Raw genomic sequence first — 21,809 nt, forward strand, 5'->3', positions numbered from 1 at the left:
GGCCTGTGCGGGGGGAGCGCTTCCCCTTTAAGAGACCGAGGGTCTCCCGGCTGGCCCGCGGGGCTGGGCCGAAGGAAGTGGCCCGGGTAGGCCTCACAGCGCACGTGGTCGGCCATGGAGCTGGGCGCCGACTGCTTTGAGCAGAAGTTGCCTATGCTGGAGGAGCTCATTCTGGCCTCGGACTTTCTGGGTAAAGAAGCCCTTGCGCCAGTCCCTCTACGCACCTATTCCTTCGCCGGGCGGGGATCTCCTACGGACAGAGGCGGGCGCCTGTGGCGGCGACGTCGAGGCAGATGGGCCTGACGGCGGGGTGCCGGGAACCCTGAACTGGAGGGGGCCGGAACCCCCGATTAGAATACCGGCCCTGACCCTTCCGCCCTGGGGAGAGCGGCTGCCGCCCAGCTGCTTCCGTAACCGGGGTGGGGGCGGGGGAGTGGGCTCCATCATCCCCCAGGACCCCTCCGTGTGCTCCCAGGGGCTTTTCCACCTCTCCCATTTTACAGGCGAGGAAACTGAGGGACGACCCCAGGGAAGCGATCTGTCTGGGATCCCCCAACTAGTTAGTTAGAGGCAGAGGCTGGATTTGAACGCCCTGAAGGTGGGAAAGTGTCTGCCCTTAACCTGGAGCTTAATTGCCTCTTGGAGATTGAGCTCCCCTGTGAGTCCTGAGCCTGGGGAAGGGGAGGACAGAGGTGTTAGGCCAATACTGTTCTTTCCATCTGGCTATTTTCTTTCCTTCCTGGCTTTTCCAGTGCCTGAGCTTTGCAGGATCCTCTGCTGCTGCTTAATTCTGAGCTCCACGTGCCCATTCATCCTATTTTCCCCAGATCTATATACTGTAGACAAACATCAAATATGTCAGAATCTGGGCAACAGACATCTTGCATGGGCTGTGGCAATTCTGTGGAAGGACCTGGACTGGAGTTAGCTCAGATGAGCAGGGTTTGTTAGAGGAAATATACAAATCAGTGATGTCACAGATCCATTTGGGTATGCTCTCCGAACCAGGACAGTTTGGGAAATATGTTGTTTATTGGTTAGCATTAGTCTATTTTAAAAATTAATTTAATTTTTGTTTTTAGTTCCAAATTCTCACCTTTCTTTCACCACCCATTGTGAAGGCAACAAGTACAATACCCATTAAACATATGAAGCCATCCTTTTGCATTAGTCTTACAGCATTGTATAGGATAGCTGCTCTCCAAATACTGACTGATGAATGATGTGATCCTGATGTTCACAAATGGATTGCCTTTCCTTTTATAAATTTCATGTGTAGGTTTGGACATAGAATTTACAGGCTTGAGGTCCATCTACCCAAAAGGCCAGCAAACCAGGTAATGTGGGAACAACCTTTTCTCTCACTGTATAACATCCTGGGGGACTTATCAAGTTATTCAGGGTGACAATCCTGGTAGGACTTAGTTGAGTTATATGGGGTGACAAAGTATAGACTCCTTTAGGTCTTTAATAGGTAGAACACTGGGCCAAGGGTCGGGAAGGCCTGAGTTCATATCTGGCCTCAGACATTTAACTGTATGACCCTGGGCAAGTTATTTCACTTCAATTTCCAGTTTGTTCAGCTGTGAGAGGAAAAATAACAATACCTACCTCAAATGGTTATTGTGAGGATCAAATGAGATAATATTTGTAATCAAGTACTTAGCACAGTGCCTGGCACTTCATAAAGACCATATAAGTATTTATTTTCTTCATTAAGTCAAGTTAAATCCATACTTGAATAGGAATTATTTCTACAAAGAGATTCTCTAGCCTTTTTATTAGATAGCTAATATTAATAATAATAACAACTCAAAATCATATAATACTCTAAGGTTTACAAGATTTTCTTAAAGGAGTTTTCTCGTAAGGTTCCTAAAGTTTTCTTCATAACCATATGAGCTATATAGTGAAAAGATGATTTTCTATATATGGAAACTGAAGTTCAGCGACATTAAAAAATTTCAGTGTCATAGATTTGATGAATATTGAAGCCAAAACTGAGACTTGTGTCTTCTGACTCTTAACCACTATGAACTTTTTACTATTTCTCTTAACACTTGAAAATGCAAGCATCTTGTTGGGAGACATTTTATCAGTATTTGTAAAATACCTATTCTCTTTTAACAGTCTCTTTGACTCACCAGCAGAGTGGTATCTGAAGACCAGAAGGAGCATTCAGCAGTTTACAGTGTGTCAGATTGGTGAGTTTATCAGTTAAAGATAACAGCATTCTTGTTCCCTGTGGTTCTAAGTTATGGGGGGGGGGTGTATAGGGAGGTGGTGAGGTTTAGTGGAGAAAGTACTAGCTTTGAAACTTGGTTTGCTACTATGTGACTAGTTCCTATGTGACCTGAGGAAATCACTCCACCTGTAAGATGGGCTGGTCCAGCTTTAAATCTATGATCTTATTGTTAGGTGCATTTGGGAGTATTGCAGAATTGTGTTGTCCTATAGAATTATTGTTTGCTTGAATTGATGATGGGTTTTGTTTTTTGCTGTCATATTATGTTATTCACAGTTCCTAAGAAGAAGGGTTCCCTCCCTGAACTGAGCCATTTGTTTGAAGCAAACTTTATGTACTTGGGAGCATTAGTTTCCTTTGGCATATGCTTATAAAAAGGAGGACCTGTTGACTTTCAGTTTGTTGATTGCTTTGGGGTTAATCTTTTCAAGTTGCTTGGCATCCTTTGATAAATCTGAAAGAATATTTAAAATTATATTTAACTCAGATCAATTTTGAAGCTTGATAAAGGATTTCTACAATTTTAGATTATCACCAAGCTAAATTTAATCATGTAAAATGTGTATCACACTTTATATTTCCTATGGTCTTGACATTTTAAATTTATACTTTGCTCAAGCCAACAAGTATTTATTAAGTGCCTGCTTTAAATGCTGGGAATACAAAGAAAGGTTGAAAATAATTACTACCTCCAAGGACCTTGCAATCTAGTAGGAGAAGGACAATATACATACATATATACAAAGTATATACAAGGTAAATGGGTGGTAATCTCTGTGAGAAGGCATCAGCTTTAAGAAGTAGGAAGAATGAGGATGAAATTTTAACTGAGTTTTCAGGAAAACCAGGAGGCAGAGATAAAGAGGGAGAGAATTCCAATCATGATGACAACCATTGAAAATATTCCACGGGGGAGATAAAATAACTTCGTATCTAGCAAGAGGCAGAATCTTCTGTTATAAACTTTGTACAATTGAGCTCTTCTATTGATCTAGTCTTAATTTTTAAACAAGGCATATTTAACCTGAATAGAAGTCTGAAGTCTAGCAATATGGAACAGCATCTTCTTGATCAAACCATTACAACGTATAGTTCTATCCTAAAACTGTCATTAGTCTCCCACTCCTTTATTTTTTTGGTCCACAAACATTCCCTTAGAGGTAGAAAAACCCAACCCATTCCTGATTCTTTAGCATCTTTTATTTATCTGTGAAACCTTTATCTTGAATATGCATTTCTTTGCCTAAGAGAAGGCTTACTTTTGTCTTCAGAGACTTAACTAATATACCTCCCTCCACTCAGATATAAATAGAGAATAGTCTGTAGGGGTTGCCTCCTATAACTGCAATATCATATTTAGGAACTGCATATTTCCTTTTATTTTTCCTATTATATATATTTGAACTTTTACATTTTTTCAATTATATGTAGAAACACTTTTTGACAATTGTTAATCTGACATTTTTCAATTCAGATTCTTTCCCTCTCTCTGAAGTGGGTGAAAAATACATATTTCCATATTCCTTATGTCATGAAATATGAAATATCACATACATAAAACTCCCAAAATACTCATGAGGGAAATAGAGTGAAAAATGGCATGCTTTGGTCTGTAGTCAGACTCCAATGATTTTCTTTGGCTGTGGATAGCAGTTTTAATCATGAGTCCCTTGGGGTTATAGTGGAACCTCACTTTGCTAATAATAGTTTCATCCTTCACAGTTGATCATTGTATGATATTTCTGTTACTGTATACAGTGTTCTGGTTCTGCTCACTTCACTTTGCATCCGTTCAGATGAGTCTTTCCAGGTATTTCTGATTTCATCCTGTTCTTAATTTCTTATAGTACAAATATAATATTCCATTACAACCATATACTTTAGCTTCTTCAGCCATTCCCCAATGGACGGACATTCCTTTATTTTCCAATTCTTTGCCACTACAAAAAGAACTGCAAAAAATATTTTTGTACAAGTAGGTCCTTTCCCCCATTTTTTTTTTTTATCACTTTGGGGCACAGACTTAGTGGTATTGCTGGATCAAAGGACTTATGTTAGTTTTTATGGCCCTCTGGGCATGGTTCCATATTGCTCTCCAGAAAGGTTGGATCAGTTCACAGTTCCACCAGCAGTGTTTTAGTGTCCCAATTTTCTCACATTCCTTCAAAATTTATCATTTTCCTTTTTGGTCATAGCTAGTCTGGTAGGTATGAGGTGTTATCTCAGCATTATTTTAATTTGTTTTTCTCAAATCAGTAATGATTTGGAGCATTTTTTCATATGACTATAGATAATTTTAATTACTTCATCTGAGAACTGCCTGTTTATATCCTGTGACTATTTGCCAATTGGGGATACATATTTTCTTTTCTTGGAAGTTTAGATACACAAAATATTACTAAAAATGTGACTGAATTTGTGGTTTGAGGGAATGAGAATGGAAATATATTTTGATATAACTTCAGTCTTCCTCCCCAACCCTCTGTCATTCTTTTAGGATTGTCAATGTTTTCAAATATGGGAAGAAAGTCAAACAAGTAAGTACAAAGACATTTTGCAATAAAATTCAACAAATATGTATGAGCAAGATATATTTTATGTATAGTAGGTGTAGCATGTGGTACATTCTTTCAGACATGATCTGTATTATGGTTTGTTTTGATGAACTGAACTTTTTTGTTATAAAAGAGGGCCCTTTTAACCCTCATTGTCTAGCCCTTACCACTCTTTTGCACTGGAATCAATACATAGTATTAATTCTAAGATGGAAGGTAAGAGTTTAAAAAAATAATAATTAATAAAAGAGGGCTCTTTTGTGGAGTGGGACTGAGAAATGTTATTGTAAAAAAAAAAAAAAGCTAATAAAGCAGCAAAAGGCAGTATGATATAGTGGGTTCAGAGTCAAGAATATCTGGTTTCAAGCCCCACCTCTATCAAGTCCTGGCTTTGGGATCCTGGGCAATTTTATTTAACTTCTCAGTGTCCCAGGAAACTGAAAGTTGCAGAGGAGGTGCTGAGCTGCATTGGTAGAGAGGGTTTCCTTATTGAGGGTTCTTTGTTTCAATGAAATTCCCCGATAAAAAATTAAGAAGAAAATAAAAAAATTGTGTGTGTGTGTGTGAGATAACATTAAAACACAACCACCTCTTACCTTAGTCCTAAATCTCTCAATAAGTATATACTCCTATTATCTGTTAGATAATCTACTGGGCCACTGAATTTGATCTTTTATTTAATTTTATTTTTGTATGAGTTACATTTGAATGCAGAAAACTGAAAGATAACTGCAGTCCATAAGTGTCTGATATTTAAAAAATTTTTTTCCTTTAAATTTTTTTTCTTGTTTTAAAAATAGGTATTTAGCCCATTCATATAACTTCTTCCTCTTCCCTACCACTCTTGGAATTATGGATTCAGAGTTCTCCTTCCAGGCCTCTAGTATTCTTTTTTTGAATCAGTATGGTTTCGATTATAATAAGGTATGTTTTTATTTTTCCCCTTTGTTTGACTTTGGCTGGTGTAGAAGGTGGGGAAAGAGTAGAGATTCAAAAGGAAACTCCTTATTTATAAGGTTACAAGATAAGACCTTTTCTCCTCTCTTATTCCTATCCATCAAACCAAAATCTCCTTTTAGCTTTGTGATACTGGGTGCATCAGATGACTGCTACATTTTTTTAAAATTTTCTTTAGTTTCTCAAAAATGGGATTCCATATATGAATGAAGAACAAGAAAAGAAAATTAAGCAAGATCTTCTAACAGGGAATTGGAAAGTTCGTAGGTAAAGTCTTTTCTCTCTAGTTTATATAGTATTCTGTAAAATTATGTGTGAGCTGAGCTTTTGTAGTTATCTATTTGGTATTAATGTGCCAGAGGGAAATATTCACTAGCATTTGGGAGAACAGTCCATGCCAAATAAATGTTAGCTATTAGGTATTCGTGAGAGTAGTCCATGTATGATACCAGTCTCCTAGGACAGAAAACCTGAAGGTGTCCTTGAAATCCATTCACCTCTCTTTAGGAATGTTGAAGTCTCCCCCCCCCCCCAATTTTACTTGTTTTTATTTCCCTAATTATAAAAAACCTTCCTTCTTAGGAAAAAAGTCTGAAGTTTCAGCCTTTTCCTCTTTGTTAAATATCAGAGGCAGATGATTACCTTTATTCCCAAAATAGCAATTCCATTTTTAATGAAAACTAAGGAATAAAAACATTTAATAAACCCAGTGTACAAAAAGCACTTGGGGTACATGTAGGAAAGCAAAGTAGACCAAGACTATCAAGGGAATTATTGGAAAAAAATGTGAAGGAAGGTGGCCTAGCAGTACCAGATCCAAACAACTATAAAGCAGTAATCGTTAATACTGATATTGGCTAAGAAATAGAATGATAGATCAATGGAATATATAGATACACAATAAACATACTTAGCAACCTGGTGTTTGAGAAACCCAAACACCCCAGTTTTGGGGATAAGAACTTAAACAAGAAAACATTATGGCATAAAATGATTTAGACATGAGGGAGATACCATAAGCAAATTAAGGTGAGATAGAATAGTCTACCTGTCAAATCTATGGAGAAGGGAAGAACTTATAACAAAAAAAGAGAAAACATCAGAAGATATACAATGAATAATTCTGATTATATTAAATATCCTTTGATCCTGTAATACTTCTACTCTGGTCTGTATCCCAAAGAGCTTTAAAAAAAGGTGGGGGGAAGAACCTAATTGTACAAAAACATTTATAGCTGCTTTTTTTGTGGTGGTAAAGAATTGGAAATTGAGGAGATCTCCATCAATTGGGGAATAGCTGAACAAATTGTGGGATATGATGGTGATAGAATACTATTGTGCTGTAAGAAACGATGAGCAGAATGATTTCAGAAAAAGCTGGAAAAACCTATATGAACTGATTCTGAGTGAAATAACTGGGAGAACATTGCACATAGTAACAGCAATATAGGGGGATGATCAACTGTGAAAGACAGTTATTCTTAGCAATATAATGATCCAGGATGATTCTGAGGGACCTAAAACAAAGAATGCTATCCACCTCCAGAGAAAGAACTATTGGAGTTGGAATGCAGATCAAAGCATACTGTGTTTTACTTCAGTTTTTTTGTGTTTTTATTTTGGGGTTTTGGTTTTATAGGAGTATCCTCTTACAACAATGTCCAATACAAAAGTTAAGTTTTTCATAATACATGAATAAGCCAGATCAAAATACTTATCATCTCTGGGACGGGGGAGGGAAGAGAAGAAAGAAGTCAATTTGGATCTTATATTTTTTGAAAAACATATGTTGAAAATTATTACAGTTGGGAAAATAAAATACATATTTTATATCCTGCAAATTATTTTTAAAAGTAAGTACGAAATAAAAGCAAGATAGTTTCTGCTCTGAAGGAATTTATATTCTAATAGAGGCAACATAGAGGAGGAATTGGTTGTAGGATAGATAGTAGCACCTCATGGTCCTCAGGGTACAGTGGTAAAACAGATTGTACTCCATCCTTTTTAGAATAATTTTCATTGATGATACTATATTTCTTCCTGATGTCGAACCATTTGACAATGCTAAGGACTTTAGTGTCAAGGACTTTTTTTCTGGGTTTTTCAATAGCTGTAGTTTCTGAGTAGGCAGGGTTTGCATCTACAGAGGCAGATGACAGGTCACATCTCTGTAACATTCCCCTACATATTGACTATGAGCCTAGGGGTTGCAAGCAATGCTGGTGCTTGATGGGGAGAAGGGATATAGGGCTAATATTCTTAGAGCCTTTGGTGTTTCATAGTCCTAAGCTATCACTACCAAGATTGGAGGAGAGGTGGTGATATTTCTGACTTAGATGAACCCATATTTACCAGAATTTCCATTACTTTTTAAAAATACCATATGGTTATTATTCTTTGGATGTAGTACTAAAAGCATCTTATTTTTTAATAGAATCTAGTTTTTTCTTTTAATGATCATGTGAGGCAGGAGGGGATCAGGAAACTTATCCCTCTTGAGAGAAGAGAAATGTAGAAAAAATTTAATTTTTAAAAAAATTTATTTTTACCACTTGAACGTAAGAGTGGTAATCTTTGTTGGCCAGTTTTGTCTCTTAGATCATAATACTAGAACCTGAAACATAGGAAACAGTCACTTCCTTTTGGAATAATTTCATTTAGTTGTTTCGTTTATTTGGAATTTGGTTGTATTCTTCCCATCTTCTTTTCTTCTTGGCATTTAATTTGCAGTACATTGGACAAAGACCAAATGAAGGTGGTGATTGATGAGGTAACTCGGTGGTTGGAGATGGCACAAGAAGGAGATTGGATGACACTTCCTGATATAACTGGTAGGTAGGAGAACTCTTTTGTAGATAAGAGTATGAAAGGGGTATTTGTTCAGGTCCATGACATATACCCATAAAGTTATTATCCAGATTTAAAAAACTAGATTTACTTTTATACTCAAGATCCTGCCTGTTGGTGAGGGGTGGTAGGACTTCTTTTAATTATTTTTTTTTTTTTAAGAAAACTTTACCTTCTGCCTTAGAATCAATACTGTGTATTGCTTCCAAGGCAGAAGAGCAGTAAGGACTAGGCAATTAGGGCCTAAGTGATTTACCCAGGGTCACACAGCTAGGATATGTCTGAGGCCAGATTTGAACCCAGGACCTCTCATCTCTGGGCCTGGCTCTCAATTTGCTGAGCTACCTTGCTGGCCCTAAAGATAGGACTTTTGATGCTTTCATCAAAATTTCATATTAATTTCATATTAATCTGTCCTTTTTTCCTTCTGTAATTCCCTCTTTGTCTAAAACTTCTCTTGTGTAATATGAGCAGAAGATAATGCTGGCCTAGGGTGGTATTGGACATGTCATGTGGGTGAATGGAGATTTTTCATTTCATCTCTTTGTACTGTGGTCCAAATACCTAGAGCTGTAGATTCAGGAGGAAGGGTGGATTGTTTTTTTCAAATCTGAAGGTGACCTGTACATTTCAGTCTTCGTTTGCTTTCTTGTTTCCCTCTCTTTGCTTCAGGGTTCCAGGCTTTTGAGGTACAGTTGGTACTGAGGCAGGCTCTCCCCACAGTTTGGACCTTGATGAAAGACAAAGGGGTGAGTTGGGAATTCTGTCCTTTTCGATTGGAGAATTTTTTTTTGCCTTTCTTAAGAGGAGCCCTTGGTAGCCTCTGAATTTATTGATCTTTGCCACCCAGCCAAACCTAGTTTAAATTCCTCTTCTATGAAAGGCCCATGTCTGTGGGCCAAATGCCAGGGTTTCTTGATGGAAGTCTGGAAAGAAGATTACTTTGGGGAGGCTAGACTAGCCACCGGATTATTATAGCCTGCCCTGGAGGTTGTCTCCCTCCTTCCTTTCCCTAAGCCTGAGAGAGTTCTTTCCCCTTGTTCCAGGTCTAAGGCTTGAATAACTTGCCCTTGCTGTCTCCTGGCAGGTGTTAGTGAAGAAAGTGAGCAGGCAATACCGCTGGTGTCTAGAGAATTCCTCTCGTGACCATGATGACTGCAGGAGAGAGAAGATTCTCCTGTCTGCTCGGGGTTTCGCTGTCTTTTTCCAGATGCTGGTAAAAGCCAAGAAGGTAGAGATTTCTATTCTTATTGCTTGCTTTTTGACAATGTCATTTAGTTTACGGCCATAGCTGGTGATTCCTTCAGCCATGACAGCCAGCTCCCCATTCCTATCATAGTTTTACTTTGGGCAGCTAGGTGGGGTGATGAATAGGGTGGACTCACTCAGGAAGACTTGAGTTTGAATCCTTCTTTGGACACTTGGTTTGTGATACTAGGCAAGTCACCTTATCATTCTCAGGATCAATTTCCTCATCTGTAAAGCCCCAACTTCCCTCACAGGGTTGTTGTGAGGACTGAATAAAAATCATATTGCAAAGTACTTTACAGATCTTAAAATATTACATAAATGTTAGCCATTATTATTATCATTGTCTGTTACTTTAATGACTGTTGGCTTCATCAGTGTGAGTCCTCCACTCTAATACAGAGTCAAATCTTCTCATGCCCTATTAACCAGTTTTTACGTGTTGCTGGTGTTAAAAAAGACTCATTTCCTTGTGGCCACTTTTTCAGTGATAAAAGTATCTCTCAGCTAAGCTAGGCTGGTCCTCAGAAGCTGGCAGATTCTGTCCATTACTGCTTTCACCAGTATGATTGATAGATGGCTTTAGAAAAGCTGCCCCTTAAGTAAAGCACCAGTATTACTTTGTTCCTTGACTTATGAAGCTCTGTGTTTGTTTTAAAGCAGATTACTGGGCACAGGTGTACTGAGTTTTGAGTTAACCATCTCCCCTTTGTCTTGTGATTGATATATAGTTAAGAAATTCCTGAAGTTAATTATCTTACCTTGAATTCTTCCTACTCCTTTCTTTCCTTCTCTTTTTATTTTTCTATTAATGTTCCTCGTGAACACAACATATTTCCTTTTTGTCTTTGTTTTCCTGGGTGTTTAGCAGAGCACCTGGCAGCTAGTAGGGGCTAAATAATTGCTTGATCTTCCAGCTATTTGGGCTATTAAGAACTTCTTTTCTTATAAGGAAGATGGAGAATGATTGGGGAAGAGGAACTGAAGAGGTTGCCTAAAGCTATTGATTACTGACTTCTGTGTAAGAAAATACTGGTGGCACTTAGTGACTTTGATTCATTTCTTTTGTGTCTCTTGGCCCTATTCTTTCTAGCCTTTGGTGGGACATAACATGATGATGGATCTTTTGCACCTTCATGAGAAGTTCTACAGACCTCTCCCAGGTAGGGGAGGAGATGCCCTTGTGCCCTTTTATCTGATCTGGAGCTTTGCAGGGGGACCTGGGCCTGAGAAGGGACATGGGCTTTTTAGTCTTTAGGGAATGATAGGGATTTGAGTGGGAATGGGCCCCCCTGCCCTGACCTCCTCTGTCCCTAACAGACAGACTTCAGCATTATCTAGAGGATTTTGGAGTTGGACAAAGACCACTTGTTGGGTTCATCTCTTATCTTCCCAGAACAGGAAGTGGGCCGCCATTCTGCCTCTTATTTTCACTGGTAGGGTGGCTGTGGCCTTCTCTTTTTCAGCTTCTTTGGATAACAGGATTTCTTCTATTTCTCAGTACCTATTAGCCTCACTTCTGAGCATCTTGGTGCTCTATCTGTAGTACTCCCTGCTCAGCTTTGTCTAAGAATCCCTTCGTTTACCTTAGGTCTGTCACCTCAGATGCCACCTAGTACATGAACCTTCCCTGATCCTCAGGTCTCCTCCCCAAACCACTCTTCTGTGTATGATAGGGATGATGGGGTGGTGGCCCAAACTGTAACTACGTCCATCCTTCGCTCAAGTGGGTGTCCACCTGCTTCATCTTCTCTCGCCCTGGCAAGTCTGAGCCCCCAGAAAAGGACCACCACCACTCTCTTCTACTCAGATTCTCTCAGGGGCCCTGTTGTGGGGGAATATACTCCCCTCATTCAAACTAGCTTCCTGGCTCCAGTGTTGTGTTTCCATTTACACAAAATGATTACTTTTAGATCTTAAACAAAACCATTTACTTAGCAGTAAGGCAACTTAGCGTCATAGGTACTCATATTAAAGCAAGTACGCCATAAAGGAAATCCTGCATGTTAGTGCATACATAAAGCCAGGTCACTCAGTAACTCTGGAGGGGCTCGGACACATCTTTAGAGAAAACCTGCCAAGGGGGCAAATGAGTGAGGAAAGCCCTCGTGCTTGATGGTAACTCACAGCTCCAGAAATGTAAACTTTGGTATCTTCTTTCTGTCTCGGGAACTGCCCTAAAAGCTCCTTAATAAACAACTTCTGAAATTGTGAAACTGACCTAGTCCAAACTGTGCTCAACCAGCACCTCTCGGCCAAACTCATTGTCGTTTTGAGCTTCGCTGATGCAGTTCTTGAGTCGGCTCTTTCATCTCTTTATCTTTTCGAGTTGAAACTCTGGGCCGTCTCTTTAATTGACATCATCTTAGTTTAGGGTAAGTGACCGAAGTCTCATCTTCAGTTTGCAATCAAATAAATGACATGTTTCTGGTCAGAAGATGCTAGTGATGCCCATATCTTCAGTATAGCACAGCTTGTTCTCAGAGTTCTGAATCAGATTAACTGTTTCCAAAGTCCACAGCTTTGATCCATATGAAAGAGTAGAACCATAAAGAGAGATAGTATCTTACCCACAAGAAGAGGATCCTCAAAATCTTAATACAGTTTTAAACATTTTTTTTAAGCATTGAAGACATCTTATATGTATGTATTGTCTCTCCTGGTTAAACTAGATTTCTTGAGGGCAAATATTTCACTCTTGTCTCTCATTCCCAGCCCCAGACAATCCTTGACACATAGTAAAATAATAAATCCTGACTGATGGATTGATTCTCTCCTTAGAATCCTATGAACAATTTAAGCTGAACATCCATGGCTTGTTTCCAGTCCTCATAGATACCAAGAATGTGACAAAAGAGATTTGGAAGGTAAGTTGTTCAGTCGCACCCGACTCTTCATGACCCCATTTGGGGGTTTTCTTGGCAGAGATACTGGAGTTGTTTGCCATTTCTTTTCAGCTCATTTAAGAGATAAAGAAACTGAGGCAAACAGGGTTAAGTGACTTGCTCAGGATCACATAGCAAGTGAGTGTCTGAGGCCAGATAGGAATTCGGGAAGATGAGCCTTCCTGGCTGTAGGATCCGCACTCTACCCACTGCTCCACCTAGTGGCCCAGAGGGTGAATTAACAACTTATGTTTTGGAAAGGGAAGGCTTCGTAGACTTTGATGTACATTTTTCTTTTTTTGCCTTCTCTTTCCTGATAAGGTTTAGAATTCAGGCTTTAATGCCTGTAATTATTTTGCCCTCTGCATGGTTACAATGGTGACAAAACTGATTGTTTCTTTTATGGAAACTTCCATGTTTTTTCCTATTTGTGTCTGGTCTGTTTTGTTTATTGAGATTATCTGATGTGGGACTTTCCCTAGTTGTTATTAGTGTTCTGCATGTTATTGGAATGCTGGGAACTTTGATAGGAAATGTGTTTCAGGGTGGGTATCAGAGTTGAATCCCCCTTTAGAAAAGGTCATTTAGAACTTAGATAGAAACTTTATCCATCATCTTGGAGTTAGAAAACAAAGAAGGGACCAAATACAAGGTACATGATTTGAGGGATGACAAAAATGGCCAACTATAATTGCTAGGTCCTGAAGTAGGCCATAATTGTTCAGGCTGAGTGAGTGAGTGAGTGATCTACATCCCAAAAAAGAGATGCATTTTCCCTGGGAGGCAGCATAATGTAGTGAGTAGAGGGCTGTACCAAAAGTCAGGAACACCTGTGTTCAAGGCCTTTCTAGTTCCTTAGTTGTGTGATAACCCTGGGCAAGTTGGTTTAATATTAGAGCCTTGGGTTCTTCTTCCTTAAAATAGATACCTCCCAGGGTAGTGGTGAGACTCAGATGAAACAATGTATGTAAAGTACTTTTCAAAACTGTAAATCGTTATATAAATGTCAGCTATAAATGATGTTGGTGGTGGGGGGTGATGGTGCAAGATGAAATTTGAGCCCCAAGACACTGCTGAACCTAAATTCCCTTCTTGGCTCAGAGGTAATCTGTTTTGCTGAGACATGGAAATTATAGGACATGTCCTGCATCTCTAACTTGAGGCTCAGATCACTACCTTACTAAACTGGTCTCCTGAGGGAGACGTATCAGTTTGCTCTGTTTCTCTGTTCAGTCTCTCCATCATCAGATTTCAGGGTTACTTGCTGACCCCTAAGGACACTGCATACTCATTTAGTCTTAATTGGAGGAACAAGGATAATTATGCCGTTGGGTGGAATTGGAGAGGACAAAAAAGCTATTATATAGGCCCTTTGGGGACTATTTAAGGTGAAAAGTTTATAAAATCCCAGCTGACCTCATCTCTCTCATGCCCCAGTTTTGTCTCTTGTTTTTTATCCCACAGGAACTAAGTTTCCCGAGAGCTTCAAATCTTTTGGAGGTTTATGAAGTCCTAAACAGGCAAGCTAGATGTCTTTGATTCTGCTCCTCGAGGGCAAGAACCTGTGGCATCTCAGGCCCAGCTCCATGGTGATGGGGGGTGTCTTTGAGCAGTAGGATTTTTATTTTTACCTTTGACTTTTAGCCTGTTTTCTGATCTGAATATATAGGCCAAGATATAGATAAATGGAAAATAACCCTGTGTATATACTCCCCCCATCTCCAATAACCCTTACTTTCTGTTCTAGTAACTTAAGACAGAAGAGCAAGGGCCAGGCAAATGGGGCTTAAGTGACTTGCTTGGGGTCACACAGCTAGGAAGTGTCAGAGGCCAGGTCTTTCTAATTCCAGGCCATGGTCTCTGTCAACTGAGCCATCTAACTGTCCCCTCCATATTATATATATACACATGTATATATACGTGTGTATATATACATGTGTGTATATATATATATATATATATTCTTCGGGGGAGACCCAGCCTCTTTTAGGAGAGTCACCTTATCTTAGCTTAAAGTCTTAAGTTTATATGAGTTTGCAGATTGGGGAAAAAAAAGCCCTCCCTTCAGAGAGGGGAAGCATCAGCTGTATTCACTTCCCTCTTGGGGAAGTTCAGCATGTCGGGGAGTGGGGATGATGTGAGGGAGGCATGACAGCTGCAGCTAGTTTAGAGATTTAACGGGTAAAGCTTCTTGATCTGCTTTTAATGAGCCTTGCAGCTAACTGGGGATGATTGATCTAGATATACTTCTCGGTTTTCTTCATGTCCAGGGGCGAAAGGTAGGGGGGTGTTATTGGGGTATAGGGATGACAGAGGAATTCTGCAGCTCCTTCAGAGTGGTCTGCTTTGATCGTGTCAGAGTTCATGTAATTTGTCCTGACCCTTTGTACCAAAGGTCTTTATTCATCTGCGTGTTTCTGAGTTCCTTTTAAGAGTCACAGTATTTTTGACTCATTCTCTTAATTTAGTCAAAGGGAAAAGATGTGTGAGTACATGCACTGTTACAAAAGTGTGACATATGCAGGTAAGAAAAAAATCCTGTCCTTGGCTCTTTCTCCAATAGTGACCTGAATCCTACCAAGAATTCTTGTCCAGTAATCATCCATGCAAGCGAGTGTATCAAATATGGTATGTTCCAATTAAAGCAAGATGCTTCCAGGTCTATTGATTGGGGAACTAGGTTTCCCTGAAATTGTGCCTTATCCCCAATAAGTGTTGGGTTGGATGGGTACATTTTCACTCAGTATTTCTCACCTGAATCAACTTTGATTTTGTTTAATTCAAGGAGCAGTTATTAAGTAAGCACCTACAGTGTTCTAGTGTTGGGGATCCATAAACTATTCTTATAATATATCCTCTCAGTTTCCTTCAGTAATTTATTTAGCTTGTTGGGAAGCTCTTTCCTCTGCCAGCCTCTTTCTCTTATGTTTACTTTTTTTCCCCTTTGGTACAATTAGGAGGATAAAAGGTGAAGAGTTAGACATGGTTTGGGGGAAGGACAAGTATGGACTAGGCATTTGTAGCCCTAATGCTAATGTAGTTGGGAAGTTGGTTGGATTAGGGTCAGGAATAGATAGTTCTTGGTCCAAATTTTGTTTCTAATCATGGCCTCAATTCTTTGTTTTTCTCCCTTGTGGGGAAAATGTTTCAGTTGAGACCAAATACCCTCATGAAGCAGCTTATGATGCCTTCCTTTGTGGATCAGGTAAAAAAGGAACTTTAAAAAAAATCAATTCAGATAGTTATAAGATACTTACTGTGTGCAAGGTCCTGTGTTAGGGAGCTAAAGGTGAAAGAAGACACAATTTCTGTCCTTAAAGAACTTTGTGTGTGTGTGTATGTATGTGTGAGAGATGTATAAGTAATATAATGCTCATTATAGTTAAGTGCAAAGGAGAAGTAAAAGAGAGTTACCAAGAGCATCTAGAATGGAGAGATCATGTATACCTGGAGAGATTTGGGGAAGACCACTTGGAGAATTGAGCACTTGAACTAGGCATTGAGGAAAGGGAGGGATTTCTGCTGTTGGCATTGTGGGGAAGAGTCTATTTTAGGCATGTAGGCTGGTAGAATATGGGATTGTATGAAACAGTATAAAATAAGCCTGGAAAGATGAATTGGAACCAGATTATTAAGTCCTTAGATGCCAGCTAAGTTTATGTTTGGTAAGCTCAGATGTCTACATTAGGAAATTATTCTGGTGGGAAGAGTGGGGTGAAAGGTTGAGAGAAAGGAGAGTCTACCTATCTTTATATCTTACCTTATAAATTTGCCTATAACAAGAGGCAGGGAAGCCAGTTAAGAGACTAGCATAATAGACCAGGAATTAGCTGGAGGTGGTGTACTACTTGTTATTAGAGGAGACTGATGATGGTAGATTGCTTTAAGTTTTGTGAATTCTGAGCAGCAGTAAGGCCAAAACCTGGTCAAGAGAGGGAGATTGCCTCAGAAAAAACAATCCAAAACAAAAGATGGAAGTGATTGGAGCCCAAATGAGGATGATATTACAAGTAGAAACAGGATGTATTGGAGAATGTTGAAATAAAAGACCTGATGATGAGGATGGAGATGGAGAACAGAGAGAAAAGTTGATGAGAACTTGGTGGCTTTAAACTTAAATGACTGGGAGGATAGCAGAAATATTTATATATTTACTTTCATGGGATTTTCTACTCTCCATTCAGAGTGATGACAAACAGAATGTGACAGCACTCTGAAATGGGTGAGAGATTAAAAATGAGACTTGATGTCAATTAGCCAACAAGCATTTATTATATGCCTGCTTTGTGAAAGGCACTTTGCTAAGTATTGGGAACACTGTGATGTTGATATGGCAGAGTGGAATTCCAGTTGCAAGAGAGGGGGTCAAACCACAGCTCAGAATTCCAGCAAGGAGCTCGAATTCTAATGAGAGAGAAAATGTATATGCAAAGTAAGTGTAAGGCAATTTGGGGAGAGAGGGAATAGGCTTAAGGTGTGGGGGATCAGGACAGGCTTCATGTTGAAAGCAGTGTTTATCTTGAGATTTGAAGGGGAAAGGCGATTCCAAGAAGGGAATGTATTACAGGCACTAGAAATGGCCAGTAGGGACATGATTGTCCCATGTGAGGAATTACAGAAAGATTACTGTGGCTGGATCTCCTGGAGTTTGGGAAAGGGAGGGAAGTAGGTTGGGGCCTGGTTGTGAAGGACTTTAAACAGAAATTTGTCTATATTCCTGGAGGCTATTGTGAGCCATGGAAGTTTATTGAGTAGGAGAGGGATGAGTTTAGGCCTGCGTTTTAGGAAAATCACTTTGGCATTTGGGTGGAGGATGAACTAGAGAGAGGGGTCACTTATTTTTCACATTTTCTTTCCTTCCAGTACTCTTGAAGGTGGCCCACTTACTGCTACATAGATCAACTGGGTGAGCATTTCTTTTGACTTGTGCTTTTACAAGTTGATCAGCAAAGACTCTGAAAATTTACTGTGTAGTCAGCCTGGTTGTGGCTATAGGGACTAATGAGGACAGAGCTGTCACAAGTATTGGAAACCTCTGACTTAGCAGGTCTGACTAAATAGCCTCTCTTCCTTGAGGGACCTCTTTGATTGGATAGAACTTAATAAGCACTTCCCTCCTTTCCTCACAATACTGCCTCCAGGGATTTCTCTCCCTTCCTTCTTGCCTCCTGCTGTTCCAGATCCTTGTGCTGGCTACTTACTGCTTAGTCTAATCCTGTTCAGTGCAGAGAGTGGGTGGGAGGTACATGGGGTTGCTGGAGCCCTCATTTTAGCGCCTAATCCACCCTGATCTTTATTCTCGACTCCAAAGCTCTTCTAACCCTTCTATATAACCCATATGTTACTCTTATCTTCCCCTCCCCTTCTCTCCTGAACCTCAGTGACTCCTATCCTAAGAGGACAGCTCTGAGGTCAAGAGAGCCCTTGCAGGTAGCACAGACTAGGGGAGTCCCTGTTTGAGAATTTCAGGGTAGAAGTCCTAATGCATTTTCCCATGTAGTTGATGAGTATTTCAAAGACCTGTATCTTTCTTGGTCTGGGTATTTTTTCTACTAACACATCCTCCTATAAATTAGTGGGTTGTTATGGCCCAAATGTTTGCCACCATGAGCAAACTTCATAATCAAACCCTCAGAACTTGGCCAAATTGGTCCTCAGACAACAGACAGGGCCTGTACTTGGTAGGACCAATCTGATCTAGGATAACCTTGAAGAGCCCAAGGGGCACCCCGTGCTGTTACAGTAAGCATCAAAGGTGGACTTTAGTGGAGGTGATAATTAAAATTTTATCATTTAATACAATATAGCCCATGATAAGTGACACTAAAACCAGATTTATTTAGCACTTTATGACTGGGAAGCACTTTGAACCAATCAGTAAGCATTATTCAGGGCTTACTATGTGCCAGGCATGGTGCTAAGTGTGAAAGAAAAAGCAAAAATAATCCCTATACTCAAGGAGCAGCTTATAACATTATACAAATAAGTACATGCAAGATCCATACAGAGGAGATGGAATGTTATCTACAGAGGGAAAAGCATCAGCAACTGGTGGCACCAGGAAAGGCCTCTATAGAAAATGGTATTTATGCTATCTTGAAGGAAGTTAATGATTTAAAATTTTTTTCATTTCTTCAAAATAGTCCTGTGAAGCAAGTAACATGATTTTTACAAAGAAGAAAAATGAAGCCCCCCCCCCCCCCCAGGGTTAGATAGGAAGAGAGAGTTCCTAGACACGGACATAGCAGCCTTCTTCCCAAATGGGAGGCAGTGTGTTTGAGGGAAAAGTCCTGAGTTTGGGGTTGTAGGCCCTGCTTTCAAATCCTGGCTCAGCTACTTACTCCCATTGTGTTCTCGAGCAAATTGGTTGGTCTCTCTGGGCCCTGCAGAATGAGATCTCTCAAGATGTATCCAGCTTTTAATCTGTGACCCTGCATGTAATCTGTATCTGGCACAGAGGAATACTGTGAAGAGACAGAGCATCCACACTGAGGCCCTTCTCTTTCCCTGTAACAGGGGCGTGAGACTGGAGCCCACGTTCCCTCAGTATCTTGGGGTGCTGGCCCCTTATGTGAACCAGGTGAACCTTATCCGAGCTTGTATCTCTAAAATCGTGAGTAGTTGTGTGCGTCTCACCCTTGCTTGCTCTGGGGGACCCCAAGTGGGAAGTCATTTGGTGGTTGTTGGGGCTGGAGAAGGGGTGGGGGGCTGGGCATATAGGGATCCCAGCAGCTTCTCCCTGTCTTCCGAATAAGGGCAGTCCTGGATGTAGGCCACTGCAAGCTCATTCTGTGTAAGCTGGGTGGGATGGATGTTCCCTCAGGGCCAGTGAGCAGGAACGGCCCTTTGGTAAGTTATCTGCAGACACGAGTCCAGTCCTTCATTCCTTAGTCTCCATCACCCAGAACCTCTGAGGTCTGAGCATCTCGGGATCGCATATCTGTGCCTACATTTGCCCGCTCTCTGGCACCCTTCCCCCAGGAGATCGTAAGCCCCTGGAGGGCAGTGACTAGCTAGACTTTCAGGCACCTAACAGAAGCTCATCTAGAGCTACTCAGACCCAAACCAAGGGTAGGAAGCGGAAGTGACAGCTGTAGGCTGTATCCTGACAAACCCTCTACAAACCAAGCTTACCTCTTTGTGGCTGGGCCTAGTCTTTAAAAGTTTGCTCAAGCCCATAAGATACAGCAGTATTTTTTTAAGGCCCAGTTCATCCCGGCTCTGCCTTTTTCTAGCTAGATGTCCTGGGGCAAGTCACTTCACTTGTCTCGTCCTAGGTTTCCTCATCTGCAACATGAAGTGGTTGGATTAGATGGCCTCAGTGTTTCTTTCCAGCTCTAAGTCTTTGATCCTGTGACATTTTAGTTGTGAAACCTGGGAACTGATGGTGGTCTAAGAATCTCCAAAATAAAAACTAGTGACTAAATGTACTTTTCTGGCTAGCTAGAACTTCTTCTTCCTTTCCCCCCTATCAGCTACCTTAAAAATAATTATGACAATTAGCATGTATGTAGTGTTTTAAGATTTGCAAAGCACTTTACAAATTCCTCATTTTATCCTTACAAACCCTGCCCCCCAATATTACAGATGAGGAAATAGACCAACAGACCATGTGCCCAGGTTCACACATCTAGTAAGTCTGCAGAGGGATTTGCACCACCTAGCTGTCCCAGCAGTTCTACAGTTTGTATTCCCCATGTAGGTATAATTTGTCCCCTCTCCTTAAATACTCTTCTTCTGGTGTGTGTCTTGAGTTTCTGAGAAAAGAGCAATATCAGATTTGAAATTTAAAGCATTTCTGTGGACAGTCCACATATAATGTTTTCCATTTTTCCAGAATTTCTCTGGCCCAGATTCCCCCAGCAGCCGGCCACCCACCCTAATTCTCAAAGTCAAGAGGTGGCCTGGGGTAGATGAAGAACAGATTTATTATGAATTCAAGGATCTCTGCAAATTTGATGTCCGGCGATTCACCCGGAACCAGTTTCTGCTTATGACCAACAAGTTTAAGGAGTAGGTGGCTCATCACTTCCCCCTTCCTTGAAATCACATCTTTTACTTGTTTCACCTACTTTTCGCCTAATAAGTGCAGTAACATCTTCCTTGTGTAGTGCATTACCAATCACTAAAATCACTGAGGAAACGCCTTTTTTTTCCCCCCTCCCAAAGTGTCAGGATTGTGTTGCAAGAATACAGGTATCACCCTGACCTGCAAGTGATGCTGTACCGATATTGGAGACATTCACCTAATATCAACTGCATACTACAGTAAGTGACAAGAATCATAAAGTGTCATTTTAGTGGTATTCTCCACTTTTGGATAGATGTCAGTTTGTTGGATCATGGCAAGTTCACGAGTTGATTTATGATGCCAGAGAGAAGCTAATTAAATGTCTTTGGTCTACACAAATGTTACTTAGATGGTTAGGGATGCCATCTGAATAAACATTGCTCCTATAAAAATTGCCCCCTTAGAAGCTAAAGAAGTGAACTCTTAAATTCTATTGGCCTCTTTGTAAATTCACGAGAAAATTAATTTCCATGTCACAAGGGATGTACATATGGGTTTAGAGTGGTGTATTGGATGGATCATCAGTGGTTAGGAGTTTCCTTCCAGGTGAACATGACTCAGAAAGAAATGAGGAAAACATGTGGCCTGTGGGTTATTGCTCTAATGCAGGGGTCGGCAACGTATGGCTCTTTCTGCAGGAGCCATAAAGTCAGTTTTTTTCAGGCATTGTTACAGGAGCGCGCACTGTGAGCACTGTACGGCCCTCATGAAATTACATTTTAAAAAATGTGGCGTTTATGGCTCTCACGGCCAAGAAGGTTGCCAACCCCTGCTCTAATGGGTTGTCTTCTTGGAAAACCAACAAACTCACATGTAGACTGAAAAAACAAGTGATCTTGAATTTAATGGACATTTCCTTCCATCATTTCTTTGCAGAATCTGTGGCGTTGTTACTGCTTGGGCCTTTCTGGCTTTTATTCTTGGAGGATCTCCATCGCATGTACAGTGAAGTCTCCAGGAACTATTGCCCCATCTCAACTTTGCCCTAGGAATGCCATTCT

General features: G+C 40.4%; 1 protein-coding gene across 1 annotated transcript; it reads left to right on the forward strand.

Moving 5' to 3' along the window:
- The first annotated feature begins 114 nt into the window (after window positions 1-114).
- On the forward strand, window positions 115-21,757 carry PNLDC1 (PARN like ribonuclease domain containing exonuclease 1). Its single transcript, XM_044675757.1, has 19 exons — window positions 115-190; window positions 1,280-1,337; window positions 2,131-2,204; window positions 4,743-4,782; window positions 5,601-5,724; window positions 5,936-6,024; window positions 8,488-8,588; window positions 9,277-9,353; window positions 9,692-9,835; window positions 10,946-11,015; window positions 12,634-12,719; window positions 14,202-14,257; window positions 15,301-15,365; window positions 15,889-15,942; window positions 17,601-17,643; window positions 19,254-19,350; window positions 20,575-20,750; window positions 20,907-21,005; window positions 21,685-21,757. Exons 1-19 carry the CDS (start codon window positions 115-117, stop codon window positions 21,755-21,757), a joined length of 1,602 nt encoding a protein of 533 aa, XP_044531692.1.
- The last annotated feature ends 52 nt before the right edge of the window (window positions 21,758-21,809 follow it).

Source organism: Gracilinanus agilis, chromosome 4 (genome assembly GCF_016433145.1).
Source record: "Gracilinanus agilis isolate LMUSP501 chromosome 4, AgileGrace, whole genome shotgun sequence".
Taxonomy (NCBI): domain Eukaryota; kingdom Metazoa; phylum Chordata; class Mammalia; order Didelphimorphia; family Didelphidae; genus Gracilinanus; species Gracilinanus agilis.

Bases quoted from the DNA above. Each gene is read 5' to 3' on its own strand.
- PNLDC1 (XM_044675757.1), top strand. From the start codon at position 115: ATGGAGCTGGGCGCCGACTGCTTTGAGCAGAAGTTGCCTATGCTGGAG. The intron at 9,354-9,691 runs GTGAGTTGGGAA...GTCTCCTGGCAG, and splicing joins CCTTGATGAAAGACAAAGGG to GTGTTAGTGAAGAAAGTGAG. The intron at 9,836-10,945 runs GTAGAGATTTCT...TATTCTTTCTAG, and splicing joins TGCTGGTAAAAGCCAAGAAG to CCTTTGGTGGGACATAACAT.